Consider the following 16,378-nt stretch of genomic DNA (forward strand, 5'->3'; position numbering starts at 1 on the left):
CACAGAATCCGTGTGCACACATAATAAAAACACAGGTTCTAAGAGTTTACCCTGAAAACTCACACAATAAACATGATATTTCCAAATGTTACCAACACCGGCAAACCACACTCACAGCTGCTCAGGGGACTGGCCCTCTCTGAGGCCAACAAGGCCCCGACTTGCTATATAGTGAGATGACATGCAAATAGGGCCTCCCTCTGAGGATAAAGCTACCGGGCCCTGGCCCTGCAGCACTGGGAGAGGAGCCCCAGCCCGGGATTCCCAGCTGCTCCTGTTCTCTGATCAGGACTGAGCACAGACAATACACCATGGAGCTGGGGCTGAGCTGGGTGGTCCTGGCTGCTCTTCTACAAGGTAATTCATGGAGAACAAGAGCTACTGAGGATGTGGGTGGTCATGAGTGAGGGAATCAGACGACGTGTGACAGTCTCCTGACCAGGATGTCTTTGTGTTTGCAGGTGTTCAGGCTGAGGTGCAGCTGGTGGAGTCTGGGGGAGGCTTGGTGCAGCCTGGGGGGTCTCTGAGACTCTCCTGTGCAGCCTCTGGATTCACCTTCAGTAGCTATGCCATGAGCTGGGTCCGCCAGGCTCCAGGGAAGGGACTCGAGTGGGTCTCAGCTATTAATAGTGGTGGTGGTAGCACATACTATGCAGACTCCGTGAAGGGCCGATTCACCATCTCCAGAGACAACGCCAAGAACACGCTGTATCTGCAATTGAACAGCCTGAAAACTGAGGACACGGCCATGTATTACTGTGCAAAAGACACAGTGAGGGAAAGTCATTGTGAGCCCAGACAAAAACCTTGCTCCCTGGGGCACGCACAGCCCCCAGGGGGTGCTCACGACCCACCAAGGGCAGGGCTGAGCCCCAGAGCAGGTGCAGAGGTGTGGGAGGAGTTTGTAGTTAGAATCCTTGGTTTCCTTTTCCCGCCCATCAACTCTACTACAGACCCTCTGCTGGTTTCTAAATTTTCATTGTTGAGGTATGTGTTGCTTTCTGACAATAATATTTGTAATAAGGATGTAGTTTTACAACTGAAATAAAGCTCCAAACACTGTTAAACTTTAGTATAATTTTAAAGGTGACTCAGAAATTTTCAAACCTGATTAGTACCCTGAGAAGGCACAGGCACTGGTAAAACACGTGCAAACAGATACTAACTTTGTGTCTGCTCCCGGGGCAGGAGGCTGCACACCCTCCATCTTTCTGTCAAAGGGCACGCAGGGTTTGCAGTGAGCAGGATACACGTCACAGATGCCAGTTCCACACTGCCCAGGACTGCGTGTGCAGGGATCCTCATTGCTCACGGGGTCCGGGATCTACAGATCACATCTGGGCAATATTTATTTCCAGCCCAAAACGAAAAATGTTGCATTTTCTGAACTCCTGGACATTTACAACGCGGGCAGCACTTTGAATCCCCAACACACTAACATTCCCACCTGAGGTCGGTCGGGGTGATGCTCTGCCCTCTTGTTTCAACTCCCATCACGTAAATGAGTCTCCTTCCAGGTCCAGTTAGTGCCATGTTTTTGACACTTTGTGGTATATGTAGGAATTTTTCCTGTTTCAAATGGCCCATGTGTAGTCCTGAAGTGCAGTCAAGTGTCCCTGAGCACAAAGTGCTGTGAGCTGACTTAAGGAGAGAGTATCTGTGGCAGACAAGCTCCATTCAGGCATGAACTATACTGATGGTGGCTGTGAGTGTGATAATACTGTTTAAAAAATAAACATCATTTTTCTAAATGTAATACAAATCTCACTTTGGGTATTTGTGTCAGCCTTGGAAACTTCGCACAATTCCAAACACAGACGGTAAAATGAAGTCTTATGGCCAAGAAGATGGTGATGTTGACCGGGCGGAAAACCACTGTGAGGAGACTTCAAGTTCAAGAGGATTCTGGCTACATTCTCTCCAGAGGATTCTTGATGAAGGAGACCAGGGTGGTCAGATGTTCCCTAGGAGATGGTGGATGAGGTGAATTAGATCAAATATTGAGAGCGATCAGATTTCCAGGGTGAGGATTCTCACTAACCAACTCAGCAGGTTTCCTGGTAAAACTGGGACATGCAACGATGGACACAGAATCCCACAGGCCCAGACCTCGTGGAGAAAAGCATCTCAAGCTGCCTGACTGATGAATGACCAGAGGGTCATTGTCGCCTTCAGAGTCAGGGTTCTTATCTTCACTGACATGATTCTCTGTGAGCAGAAGGCTTAATCCAAAGGGACACGTACTCCTTCTGGTCAATCCACCTCTGGATGGCTCGTCTCAGCTGTGAGCACCTCCTGGGTCTGAGGAACACTGACTTATGTGGATGGTGCTGTGAAGTGATTGTGTCTTTGTGTTTCCAGTCCCCAGGTGTCCTGTCCCAGGTGCTGGAGAAGGACCTGGGCAGGAACATTGAAGACCCTCCACCTCACCTACTCTGTTTCAGGGACCCGCCACCTCCATCAAACACAGTGGTTACTGGTGGCTCTGGGTCTGTCTCACCCCAGTGAAAGGACTGTGTGACTCGGGTGCTTTGGGTTTGGGGGTAGCACAGTGTAAACCCTATGTCTCCAAAAAGGCCCCTCTATATCCAGAGACACATTGCGGAATTGTTCTCCCTGCAGCGCAGCTCTGGGGTCTCTGAGGACACAGCCATGTGTCATTGTCCCAGGAGGCAGAGGGAGGGAGGGGAAGTCAGGGTGACCCAGACACAACCATCCCTGCAGGGAGGGCTCAGGCCACCAGGGGGCACCCAGGGTCATGAGGAAACCAGAGGACACGTTTCAGAGCAGGTGCAGGAGCAGCCGTGGACGGGTTTCCTCCCAGACACTGTGGATCCTCCACTGGTTCACCGTCTCCCCTGGAAGCCCACCCATAATGGTTCCAGGGAATCTTCCTGTTTCAGAACTTGGGCCTTTTTCATGGAGTCAGAATTGTCTGTCTTTCTTTTCCTCTTTTATCTTAGGACCAGACACAGAAGAAACATTTCTTCATGGGACTTTCATTTGAAATTTAGTCACTACCCACTCTTTTAGTTGTCGGGTTACAGATACTTAATGACAGAAATGAAACTTCTGCGGAACCTCGAGTCTGCCCTCCACCCTCAATGTATTTCCAGGCATTTCATCCTCAACAGGGTCCCCAGTCCTGTTTCCTGCAGTGCCTTTCCCTACAATAGCATGAGGAAAGTTGTATATTAGGAAATTGATGTCTGTGTGGCACTGGAGTCATTCTGTTCCCCAGAGGACATTTAGAAATGTGTGGAGCCAGGTGGGGCTGTCACATGTGGGCTGTGCTACAGGAACCTAGTTACCCAGTGGGCAGAGTCCATCACTGTGGCCGTGCATCCCACACTGCACACAGCAGCTCCCACAACAGGAAACTAGCCTCAGATGTCAGTAATGTGGAAAAACTCTGACAGAAAGCTTTGTATCTCATCAACTTCATAAATATGTAGACATGCAGAAGGTAAATTTCTATATGTGCATCAACATCAATGAATGAAAAGATGAACAAACACCAAACCTGAGTCTTCAGTTCACTCACAGGCATCTTACAGCCTATTCACAACTGTGTGCTGGTTGTGGGCCGGAGGGTCCTGAGCACAGGCCTGCAAGTGAAGGGGACAGTGGAACAGAGAGCCAGCACTGGGGAGGGGCCGTGTCCCTGCTTAACCTGAGTCCCCAGAAGACAAGACAGGGCCAAGGCTGGATCTGGTTTATCTATTTACAAAATCCTAGCTAGTTAAATATTTCACATTTTCACTTTGCATTAAAATTAATTTCAGTATTAACTGATATTTAACATGTTTGATTTATATCTAGAATAATTTTGACTGTAATTTTTTAATTCATGTTAATATATCAAAACATGCCATTTGTATAACAGACACATAGTAACAGAAACAGCCAGACCTTCACCAGCATCCACACACCCTCCCCCAGGGGTTCACAGCTACTCTGCCCCTCCCCTCACCTCCTGCAGGCTAGCCATGGCTCCCTGCTGTCTCCTACACAGGGATGCTGCTAGGAATGTCTGTGAAGGTATGACCACATGTGCATCCCAGTGACCTTCTCAGAAAATAACAAAATAAAAAGTAAATAAATAAAATAAAAAGTGTTATGGGAAGTAAAGGTTTTTGATGTAAAACTCACTGCCCATTATCTCAATAGCAAAGCTGGGTTTATTTGGGAACAACAGAGAATTACGGTTTGGGGTCTGACGTCCTGGTGAGCCACATGCAAGTCCCCAGTGAAAACAGAGACATGACTCTTCTACAGAATGAAAGGGGAGGTGAGAGGGCTCCTGTGAACAGGAGTCCATGGGTTTTCATTGGCTGAGTCCTTACCAGGAAAGAAGAGGAGGCCTTGCTTCTCCCTGTTGGGCTCAGACATGAAGTTCCCAGGTTACAAGGTGGAAGCTGCAGTCCTCCTGCCTGAGAGCCACTGTGAAAAGGCTGCTTAGAGGGGCTTCTTGTAGGTGATCAGGACTCAGGAGGTGGTCACTCGGTGTGACGCAGTCACGAGGGACTTCATTGCTGACGGAGGGGAGAAGCGTGGATGTGCTGAGGTTCAGACAACATAGCACAGCTCTTTGAGGAGCAGGGAACAAAAGGGCATCTTAGGAGGGGAGGCAGCTGACTGAGAAATGTTGGCTGTGTTGTGTGGACCTGAACAAAGGGTCAGAGGCCGTGCGGACCCCATGGCAGTGGGAGTCTCCCTGTGCCACAGCATCCGGCTCACGGCTATGAAACCCTAGAGATCTGCGGTGGTCGTTGTGAATTTGGTCAACACCCCAAGACCTCCCCTTGCTTTTATACAAAAAGGAGAAAGGGGTCTGCTAATCAGGTTGCCCACAGAAGGATAGGCTCTTAATATGCCCCTTTAAGGACTTGAATCTGTGTCTTCTGTTTCTTCCCTTAAAATGGAGTCGGGATTGCCAGTGTTGAGAAAACTTCATCTAGGTTTCCTTGAGAAAGAACTCTGGAGTCTGTCTCTACAATAATCAGCTAGACTCCATCCCCAAAAAGCACTCACATTTCACACTTAATTTTGGGCTTTAGTAAACTCAGAAAACCATGATGCCTTTCTGGATGTAAGTAGTGCCTTGTTATGACATCCGATGCCCTAGACATCAAATATGATGCTGGGAAACTGCAATTTTTCTTTAGCCAACTTTAGTTCCTTAGAGGGTAAAAGTTTGTAACAAGTGAAGGCTGTCTTCCTGCAAGAATGTTCAAGAAGACACTCAGGGCCATGTTGGAGTAGAACAGGATGCTCGTAGCTCACCCTCTCCAAATACACCACAACTCACATCCACAGACCCACCCAGCCAATCAGCACACCTGCTGAACAACAAAAGAAAATCGCACTCCTCAAAAGACAAAGACACCACGAATCTGGTGGGAAAAAAGTAAAAAGGAAAGAAGAAAAAGCAAAATAGTGCAGGACCAGTCCCACCAGGAAGGACTGGCAAAGGAGGAATAGTGTTCATTAGCTGAATCTCCCCCTCCTCAACAAAGAGCGCAGCGGGATGGAGGGGGCGCCTCTGAAGCTCTGATCTGTACGGAGCACCCCTTGACCAACAGAACCAAGTTCAATGGGCACAAAGGGTCCTCGTGACACCCAACCAGTATACTAGCTGGCGGTGGAGGAAAGGGCAGGTTGCCCGAGCCGGGTAGAGGACTGGGACGGCTGTACTGAGGTACTGAGGCAGCCACGGGGGACTGCAGTTTACTGGACATTGTGGCTGGGAGGGGATACAGAGCAGGACAACCTGACTTCCCCATAAATTATGGGGAAAAAAAAGCAAAGCAGCACTGCTGGTGTGCCCTGGGTGAAGGGCGCCGTATCCTTTGTCTCCTCAACCCACAGCACCATTACTGGTGCTTCTCGGGAGAAGAGAGGTGGGGCACAGCCACAGCCGTCATGTCCTTCTGTGCATAGCACCTGGGCAGGGATGGAACCAAGACCTGAATCTGCACCTGGGGGCTCTACAACCTCCTAAGAAGGACTGAGACTAATTCACAGCCCAAGGCACAGAAGATATTTCTGCCCTGGTACCTCAGAGAACTAACACCACCAAGGCAAACAAGGAGCTGATTTGGGAATGGAGCAGGGGCGGGGCTGTTCTGCATCTTCCTGGAGCCCACCTACGGAGCGCAGACTGCAGATAGAGTGCACAGGTGCACAGAGCAGAGGAGCTACCAGGGCCAGGAGAGGGCCCGTGGCCACCCACCTTCCTGGCAGGAGTGCAGCATCTGACTTTGGTGCTGGGAGGGGACGCGATCCACCCGCCTACCTCACCAGAGCACAGCATCTGACTGTGGCATCGGAAGGGGGAGTGGCCTGCCCGCCTACCGTGTATGAGCGCAGTAACTGACCCAGTGTTGGGAGGCAGCCCGATCTGCTTGCTGACAGGCACTGGGAGCGGCACAGATGAGGGAGCCAGTGGAAGGCCTCTGGAAACAACAAGCAGACTTCGAGAAACACAGCAAGGACAGAAACACTTCCTGATAAAGTCATTAAGAGTGCACAGAATCTATGAGAACACAACCACTTTTTAAAATTTTTTATCTGTTCTAATTTCTATTACCTTTTTAAACTTCACATTTTAAACACCTGTATATGTCTACAGTTATAAGCCCTTTAAAGTTTTTCTTTTAAAATCATTTTATTATTATTTTTAAAAACACACCTAATTACATTTTTATTTCTATTGGTTTTTATCTCCTATTATTGATAATACACAGGTTTCAAATATTGTTTATTGAATTTTTCTCCTTCTTTTAAGATTTTTAAAAGACATATTAACTGGAATGCTAGTATGCTGCAAATTGTTCTTCTATTATTAACTATACAGTGTTTACAAATCACTTTTCTCCCTTCTTTTAAATTCTCTCTTGTAAAATCTTTTTTAATTTTTTAACATTTTTTATTGACTTATAATCATTTTACAATGTTGTGTCAAATTCCAGGGTAGAGAACAATTTTTCAGGTAGAAATGAACATACATATATTCATTGTCACATTTTTTTCTCTGTGAGCTGCCCTAAGATCTTGTGTATATTTCCCTGTGCTACACAGTATAACCAAACAACCCAATCCAAAAATGAGCAAAATGGGGGCTGCTTTATAACACGTTGTAGACACAGGATGTGAGGTGAAGGCACGAGGGACAGACTAAGGAAATAACAGAGCACGTGCTGTTGAACACGGTTCACTACTTTTGTAACAAAAACGCCAACACAGTGTCAGGAAATTGCTATTTTTTCAGTCTGACTTCCAGGAAAGAGCACAGCCTTGTTTAACAAGCAGCTCAGTGTCAGAGCAGAGATGCAGAGCAGGTGCGCAGGGAGCAGAGGGGACCGAGGGGACTGGGGGGCACGAGAGTAGGAGGGGAAGTAGGTCCTGCTCTGTTGACGGTCACTCCCCTGCCCTCCAACTCTCCTTGGACTGAACTCCCTGCTCTGGGAGGAGAGCATCTGTGGTCAGTGAGCAGAAGGTGGGTCCACCCTAGATATAAGCCAGCACCGCCTCCCGAGCCCAGAGACAGGGCCTGACCTGACCCTCCATGTGCATGTGGAAACACGACCACACGTGCATGCGAACCACACCCAGGGCTCAGGACCATCACAGCACCTCTGCCACCCAGGGCCGTGGTCTCCTCTTCACTGACGTCATCCTCTGAGGGCCAAAGGCTTAGCTGACAAGAACATAGACACCCCTCTCCACCACACACAGTGCCTCCTGGTGGGTCTGGGTCCATCCTCCCCCAGGGAAAGCCCAGCAGAACCTGGGGTGCTTGGGTCTGGGGGCTGGACAGCATACACCCTGCCTCTCCAAAAATTCCCCCCCAACTCCAGAGACACATTCAAGGACATGTGTCCCTGCAGCTCAGCTCTGGGGTCCCTGAGGACACAGCCGTGTGCATTTGTCACTGGAAGGAGAGCAAGTGAGTGGACATCAGGGTGACCCAGACACAAAGGTCCCTGCAGGGAGGGCTCAGGCCACCCGGGGGCACCCAGGGTCATGAGGAAACCAGAGGACCCGTTTCAGAGCAGGTGCAAAAGCAGCCATGGACGGGTTTCCTCCCAGAGACGGAGGATTCTCCACTGGTTCACCGTCTCCCCTGGAAGCCAATCCATAATGTTTCCAGGGAAACTTTCTGATCTGAACTCGGGCCTTTTTCACGGAGTCAGGCTTTTCTGTCTTTTATTCCTCATCTAACTTAGGAACAGACTCACAGAAATATTTCTTCATGGGACTTTACTTGATATTTATGCACTAACTACAGTTTCTAGTCATCAACTTTACAGATGCTTAATGACACAAATGATTCTTCTGGGCATCCTTGAGTTTACCTTCCACCCTTCATGTATTTCCAGGCATTTCATCCTCGAGAGTGTCCCCAGTCCTGTTTCCTGCAGTGCCTTTCCCTAGAATAGAATGAAGAATGTTGTATATTTGGAGACTGATGTCTGTGTGACACTGGAGTCATTCTGTCCCCCAGAGGACATGTGGAAATGTCTGGAGACAGGTTGGGCTGTCACATGTGGGGTGGGCTGCAGGTACCCAGTTCCCTAGTGGGCAGAGTCCCTCAAAGCTGCTCAACACTCCACAATGCACATGGCCTCTCCCACAGCAAGAAACAGCCTCAAATGTCAATAATGTTGTAAAGCTGTGATAGAATGCTATACATCCAGGCAAATTCATATCAGTGTTGACACGCAGAAGATGAATTACCTGTATGTAAGTTATTCTCACTAAATGAAATAGACAGACAAACAGACACCAGACTTAGCCTTCGGTTCACTCAGAGTCCCCATTACACACTAGTCACACAAGTCTCTAGGTCTGTGGGCAGAAGGGCCCGGAGCATGGACCTATAAGTGGACGGGGCAGCAGAGCAGGGACCCAGGATGGGGGAGGGGGCCCACGCCTCTGCTTCAGTGAGTCCCCCGAAACAAGACAGGGCCCAGGCTGGACTTCATTGTTTCAATATTTACAACTTCCTACCTATAATTGTATCAGTCTTAATATTTGCAGAATTTTACTTTTGAGCAATAATTTATTCTAATATTAACAGATTTTCCACATATGGAACATGTCACAAATTATTATTTATTTTACATCTATAATAACATTGCTTGTAACTGTAAAACAATATCAATATATACAAGACACATGTGATTATATCCCTGCCCCACTGTGACCCACTCTCACAGAAATCACTAGACCTTCCCCAGCACCCACATCCCTTCCCCCTCAGGAGTCACAGCACCCCTTCACCTCCCCTCACCCCCTGCAGGCTGGTGGGGGCCACCTTCTCTCCTCTGAGCATGGATGTGACCAGGAACGTCTGTGGAGGTGGGAGCTCACGTCTATCCCAGGGACCTCCTCGGTAACTTACAAGGAAATCCAAAGGAAATAAGGGAGATAAAAGTCAACATTCTCATGGGAAGTTAGCCTTTTTTGATGTAACACAAATAGACGAGCAGTTGTTTCAATAACAAAAGTGGGCTTAATTTGGACCAGTAAACAGCTTCAGTATGGCGTCTGCAAACCTGATGAGCCACATGCCCGTCTTCAGTAAAAGGAGATGCCTCCTTCATCAAGGGGGGAAGGGAGCTGAGAGAGCCCGAGGGAACCAGAGCCCGTGCATTTCTCTTGGCTGAGTCCTGCCCAGGAAAGACAGGGAAGCCTTGCTTCCCCCAGCTGGGCTCTGAGGCCATCAAAGGGCATGAGAGCTCCCCTCTGTTCACCCAATTTTACTGAACTGAGGTTTTCCATTTAATTAATTTCTTTAGGTACTTTGATGTCTACTATCAAGTTCTAGAATTACTTCTCTCTGTGGAGACACAGTAATTCTAGAATAATATTTCACTAAGGAGCCTCATCCTAGTAAATGGATAGAGCTGGAGTAACTGAAGTGCAAAAGGTGTGCATCCCTCAAAGGCCTAAACACAGGGGGCAGGCTCAGGGCACGGGGCAGGCTCAGGGCACAGACCTGCCGAGGCCCGTCACAGGTCCCCACTGTGGGAGTGGCTTCAGGGCCCTGAGCCTGGGCTGCTCTCAGTCGTTCAGCTGAGCAGGGAGAGTGTGGCTCCATGACCTTCAGGACTGGAGGAGACTCACCTCCAATCTGGAGAGACCTTAGTTGAGAGAAGGGACTGGGGAGACTTCACGTGTTCGCTCAGAGCCACTGGGAACAAGGAGGACGTCGGGAGGGCTGCTCAGAGGGTTGAAGGTGCCTAAAGAGCAAGCATTTGTAACAATCTCTTTCCCAATGTCCTGGATCTAGCAGAACAAAAGCAGAAACTAGGAGGGTCTGGGTTTCTGCAGGCGTTTTAGTTGCCGGAACTCAAGTTTAAGAATTTCAACATTCCTCCCTCAGGTGACTCTCCTGTAGTGCGAGAGAGACGGTCTGTCAGCTTAAGGAAATCTGGGGAGGACATGGTTGCCCATTCCACCCTGTTCCTCTGTGAATAGAATGGAAATGTCCTGAGTCAAACTATTAATGAACACAGAGTAAAGTGTTGCCTGCGTTGAATAAACATATGAAACAATACTATGATTTTCTTTGAAAATTACCTGAAGTTGATTGTAATAAACATGACCAGATTCACCCGATTTTCATGGGAAACCTGGACTTTTATTCCAAATAACAGTGTTGGAAAATTCTCAGGAAATGCCCAGTAAGTTTGCCAAGTTACGACTAGAGATTTTTATATAATAAGTGAGTGGACGCTTCTCCTCATCGCAATTCTAAACACCTTTCAGGATTCTCCCAGTAAGCAGTTTACACGCAACACCAGGCCTGACCTTCAGCAATAACTGCAGGAACTGGACGATGTAAGTCAGAGAAGCCGGGCCGATGAGTCTGAGGGGCCCCATTAAATTCCTCAGTGAGGAACGTTGGTCGGTTTGGACAATCGTTGACTACAGTTCAGCTTTAGTCCAGGAAAATAAGAAACAAGGGGGTGGCCCTCTGGGTCCTCATAAGGATGAAGTTTAGGATAACAAGACCTGACAAGTTGGAGGAATAGAATATGGGGAGAATTTCAGAGGAAGCGGGAAGTTGGCTGAGACACTGACTATGGAAGACCTGAGGGTACAGAGGAGGTGCAGGAGTAAGAGGAGAGGGAGGAATTGGTGCTGGAGGGAAGCCTGAGACACACAGGCCAGGGAAGTGGAGCCCGAGGCTTCAGAGGCCCAGATTTCTTTCCTTAGTCCCTGTTTGCCTCAGTTAACCTTATGATCATAATTTACAAGAGGTAATTAGAGGTTCCAAAACATGTTTGAAAGGCTCAGAATAATGAGGCAAATAGCTGTACCATTCAGTTTTGGAGATTTTACATAGTTCTTCAAGTCGGTTTTAAGAAAAGTAAGTTTGAGATTTTCTAAAGTCCCCCATAATGTCCTTTGACATGTATATATAATGGAAGCATGAATCGCCTTTGGCCAGGCCTGTCCATTTCACTACACATTTCCACAAGGAAGGTCCGTGGTTTTAAAACACAAAAGCAGCTGGGGTTCCTGTAGCAGAGGTGACCTCAGAACAGTTAGATAACTGGGACCCCATTTCTCAAAAGGTTTTCTGGAGAGAAAAGTAATCATTTCCAAGCAGCATAAAGGGTCAAACAGCTCAAATAGCGCAAATAGCCAGCAGGCCTAACACCAGTCAGATCTAAGGGATCAGTCTGGTTCTGAAGGAGCCAGGCTGAAGGCTGCTCAGCACAGGCCCAGTAGATCAGCCCCTATTCCCAAGGAGTGGGAGGAAGGGCAGCCACTTCCAGCTGGAACATTTTGGTTTCAAAATCAGACTGAATGCCAAATAGTTAATTGTATAAAATATGAGGCCTTATGCCAGAAGGATAAACCTAAAAGTATTTCTCAGACAAAGCCTGCAGAGCTTCCTACTGCACAGATGTGGAAGCTGGAACCCAGGAGAATGATTTAGACTCAAACTCCAGGGTCGGGGAGAAACACAGGGCACAGCCATGGGCCCAGTCTGGGTCCCACACCTGTTTGCTCAGCAGCCCCACAGTCATACGGGGTCTTGTCTGATTCCATAAGGGCCATGAAAATGTTGACCTGAAACAAAGGGATGGCCGGTTATTTCTCCAGCAAAAAGAAATGTTTTAATCTGGGATCAACAAAGATTTGCCCTCAGTGCCTGGAATCACAGTGAGCCACCTGCAGGCCTTAGCGTACACGGGGATAAGAACTATTTTGCAAATGGTAATAGATGTTGGAGGAGGGGCTGTAGTGAACAAGGCACCCAGGGCTTCTCACTGGCTGAGCTGTGACCACCCCTCACTGCCTGAATCTTTGCCTGGAAGAAAGAGGGGGTATTTCTTCTCCATGTTGCTGGACTCTGCCATCCTGGTAAGACATGAGATCTCACCATGCTGTCACCAAACTCTATTTAGTTGAGGTTTCTGTGTATTTAGCATTATTGTTATTTTCCCCAATTTATAAGATTTGATCAGTTTTGTTGCAGAAGCTTGGCTGCCCTTGTCAGGCAACGCTGGGCTTATGAGTTCAACTTCATGGTGAAATAAAAGTGAATCACGTGGATGACAAAAAATGACTTCACGTATTAGAGACACTCATTGGAAGGAAACTCCACACCAGATCTGGATTATGCAGGTTTTTATATTTAAGCCTGGAGATGGAGCAGAGATCAGACTGTGCTAAACCCAGTACCCAGAGAGCAATTATGTTGTTCCCAGCATGTTCAGATGTTCTGAACAAGGAGCTACATGCAGATGAGACTGTGTTATCAAGACCCCTCCCCATGACTGAAGAATAAGGGATAATGAATGTGATAATTCTGTAACATAAAGAGGATACAGGAATAAAGCAACATTCTGCTGATGGGACTAAAACCTGGAGCCCCAACTACAAAAAAACTGCCACATTTTAGAATTTTTATCATCAACTCACCATGAAATGAACTATTCCAATACTACCTACATCACTGGGTGTAATCAAAGCTCACGTTCACTGAAAACACTGTGTGCAGGTGCTCGTGGGGCCTTCACGCATGCTGAAAAGTGGAAACAAGGACTAAACCCAGAGCTCACTGCAGGGCCATTTGCTGATGGCGTCTGAGGTACAATTAAGCCGAGCATCGCAGCCCTTGTCATGGGATCCAAGAAAACAGAGTCGCTCATTCATTACTGGAAAATCCTAGAACTCCACTTTCCCTCAGATGCCATCAGTTTCCTGTCACAGGACTATGTCTTGTGTGTGTCGCAGACAATACTTGGACAGAGGAGGTTTGGATGCAGATATGATACAAGAGTGTGAGTCTCCGCATGTATGTGCATGTGCACCTGTGTGCATGTGTGTGTGTGTGTGTCCCAGTACACAGATGGGAGCCCTGGTTATGTGTGTGATGAGGGCTTTCTGGACTTCCGCCTTCCTCTGAATTTGGATAAGCCCAGCTCATTTTCTTTATAAAACCAACACTAGTCTTTACAGAAATTTGTAATAGGAATATTCATTCAAATCACTGTCTTCCCAGTCATCAGTGGAAGCTCGAACCTTTGATCCTCTATCTGGGATTCTGACGTTAATTTTCTCAGAAGCATGTGAGCCGTGATTCAGCCCAGTCTTTCCAAGAATATTGCTGAGAATTCAGGATGAAACCTGGGACTCTGAATCCACTTTCTGTGTGTCCCTGTGCCTCCTTACAGAACTTCTCTGACTCTCAGTCTCAATGCATATTTAATAAACTCTCCCTCTTCCTCATTATGCTTTCCAACTTCTGAAGCTAAGACCCTCGCCTGTGTGGATGAGTCTAACCCATAAGCCTTCGAGCTGCTCCAGGCTTTGGTCTGAGGGCAGCACACGTGGGTGGGGAGTGGTTTCTTGAAAGACTCGGTATGAAAAGATGACACAGAGGAGTTGGCAGTGACCCTCAGGCTGCACACCTGGCAGTTCACACTCAGAAACTTCAGTCACCTGGGATTTGGCAGTTGATCCAGGAGTGCGGGGTGAATCTTCCTCCCAGCTCTCATGCCACATGGAGATGTCAAACACAGGTAGGTGACGTTTGGTCCCATTTCTCACATCACATGGACAATCTCTGCATCTCTGTGTGCATTTCAAAGTGCCGAGCAGAGGGGAGATCGACAGCACGTTACATTGTTCATCTCATTTATGTAAAAATAAGACAACACAGTGGAAATTAAGCATCTTTCAATCACAATCCCACAATAAGTAAAGATGTTTTCCTGAATGTTGCCATTGATAGAAAGTCAAATATTAGAGACTCCTGAGAATACGCGCATGACCCCTGCTCACACATGATCAGACACACACGAGCATAGAACAGAATCATCATGTTCTCATCACAGGATGGGGTCCAGGAACCCTCACCAGGCTTGTCCAACTCTGTCTTAGAAGTGATTCTGGACCACTTACGTCCAGACAGGCAGAGCAAACGTGAAAACCCTGGGACAACCCATCACCAAATATGTGTCCCTGGACAATCCACAACGCTCTACACTTCTGGGGTTGCTTAAGTACCCAGGATGGAGGGAACACTGACAACTACACCACAGGATTTCTGTGCATGTGTAGGAAAAAAAATGAACGTAGCAGGGTGCTAAGAGTTTACCGTGAAACATTCACATAAGAAAAATGATATTTCCAAATGCTACCAACACCAGCAAACCACAGACACTCACAGCTGCTCAGGGGCCTGGCCCTCTCTGAGGCCAGCAAGGCCCCGACTTGCTATATAGTGAGATGACATGCAAATAGGGCCTCCCTCTGAGGATAAAGCCACCCGGCCCTGGCCCTGCAGCTCTGGGAGAGGAGCCCCAGACCCGGGATTCCCAGCTGCTCCAATTCTCTGATCAGGACTGAGCACAGACGACTCACCATGGAGCTGGGGCTGAGCTGGGTGGTCCTGGCTGCTCTTCTACAAGGTAATTCATGGGCAACAAGAGCTACTGAGGATGTGGGTGGTCGTGAGTGAGTGAATCAGAGGACGTGTGACAGTCTCCTGACCAGGATGTCTTTGTGTTTGCAGGTGTCCAGGCTGAGGTGCAGCTGGTGGAGTCTGGGGGAGGCTTGGTGCAGCCTGGGGGGTCTCTGAGACTCTCCTGTGCAGCCTCTGGATTCACCTTCAGTAGCTACTACATGAGCTGGGTCCGCCAGGCTCCAGGGAAGGGGCTGGAGTGGGTGTCCAGTATTTATACTGGTGGTGGTAGCACATACTATGCAGACTCCGTGAAGGGCCGATTCACCATCTCTAAAGACAACGCCAAGAACACGCTGTATCTGCAAATGAACAGCCTGAAACCTGAGGACACGGCCGTGTATTACTGTGCGGCAGACACAGTGAGGGGAAGTCATTCTGAGCCCAGACACAAACCTCCCTGCAGAGAGAGACAGCGGAGGAGGCAGGGGGCACTGAGGACCCTGCCTACATAGAATCCTAGAGCAGCCACATGTACAGAGGGACTGGTAGGGGCTTCCTCTGGTGATAAGTGATTTCCCCTTCCTCTTCCAGCTCCCAGCTCTCCTCAGGGTCCTTTCCTGTTATGTTCTTTCTGGCTTTATTGTACACATACTGTCTACAGACCCTAGTGGGAGGAGTAACATTCTCTGTTTGCAGATGGGTCCTCCCTTTATCCAGCCCCTTTATGTCCCTTATTCCTTGTCACAAAGAGTCATGGAATTCTAGCCTCAGACATGCACCTGCTATCCCCTCATGGCACTTCCTTCCACCTGCACGAATGACCACACGTGCTTGTGGTCAGCCCCCCTGGTCTCTGTCCTCCTTGAAGCGTGTTGTGCTCCTGGCCCTCGTCCACTCAGGGGGGACATTGGTGTCAGGGATCCTCTTCTGTATCAGCCCTTCAGGAATCCCCTGAGGATAAAAGCAGCAACAGGAGGACAAGTAAACCCGTGGCACTAGGAAGATTCTGCACAGAAAAGGAAACAGTATGCATAGTAAAGACGCAAACTATAGACCAGAAGAAACTGTTTGCAAAACATAGTCTAATAAGGGATTAATATCTAAAATACCTAAGAAGTCCTAACAAAAAATAATAACAATACTTTGGTCAAAGTAATTCCAGTTAGGAATTTGAATGGATGTGTCTCTAAAGAAGAGACACACTTAGCCATCAGGTACACGCAAAATGGATCGGTGTCAGTAACCATGGGGGGAATACAAATCAAAGCCACAGGAAGAAATCACTCTAAAGGTGTCAGGATGGCCCACCTGCAGCGAAAACTTTGTCAGGTGGTTGGGCCAGAAGCCCCCTTGCCTGGTGTCTCCTCTTAGTCATTTTCCGTCCTCTACCCATCACCCACTTCCTGGATATGGGTTACAGGTTATCCTTGTTTTACTCAG

At 48.1% G+C, this 16,378-nt stretch overlaps 1 gene segment (V, D, J or C); it reads left to right on the forward strand.

Annotated features, from left to right (window-relative positions):
* The first annotated feature begins 208 nt into the window (after window positions 1–208).
* LOC141577849 (immunoglobulin heavy variable 3-23-like) lies at window positions 209–15,450 on the forward strand. The segment is given in 2 exon segments: window positions 209–357; window positions 15,047–15,450. Coding segments are annotated over 2 exon segments (450 nt in total).
* Window positions 15,451–16,378: the final 928 nt, after the last annotated feature.

The sequence above is a fragment of the Camelus bactrianus genome, chromosome 6 (assembly GCF_048773025.1).
Source record: "Camelus bactrianus isolate YW-2024 breed Bactrian camel chromosome 6, ASM4877302v1, whole genome shotgun sequence".
Lineage (NCBI taxonomy): Eukaryota > Metazoa > Chordata > Mammalia > Artiodactyla > Camelidae > Camelus > Camelus bactrianus.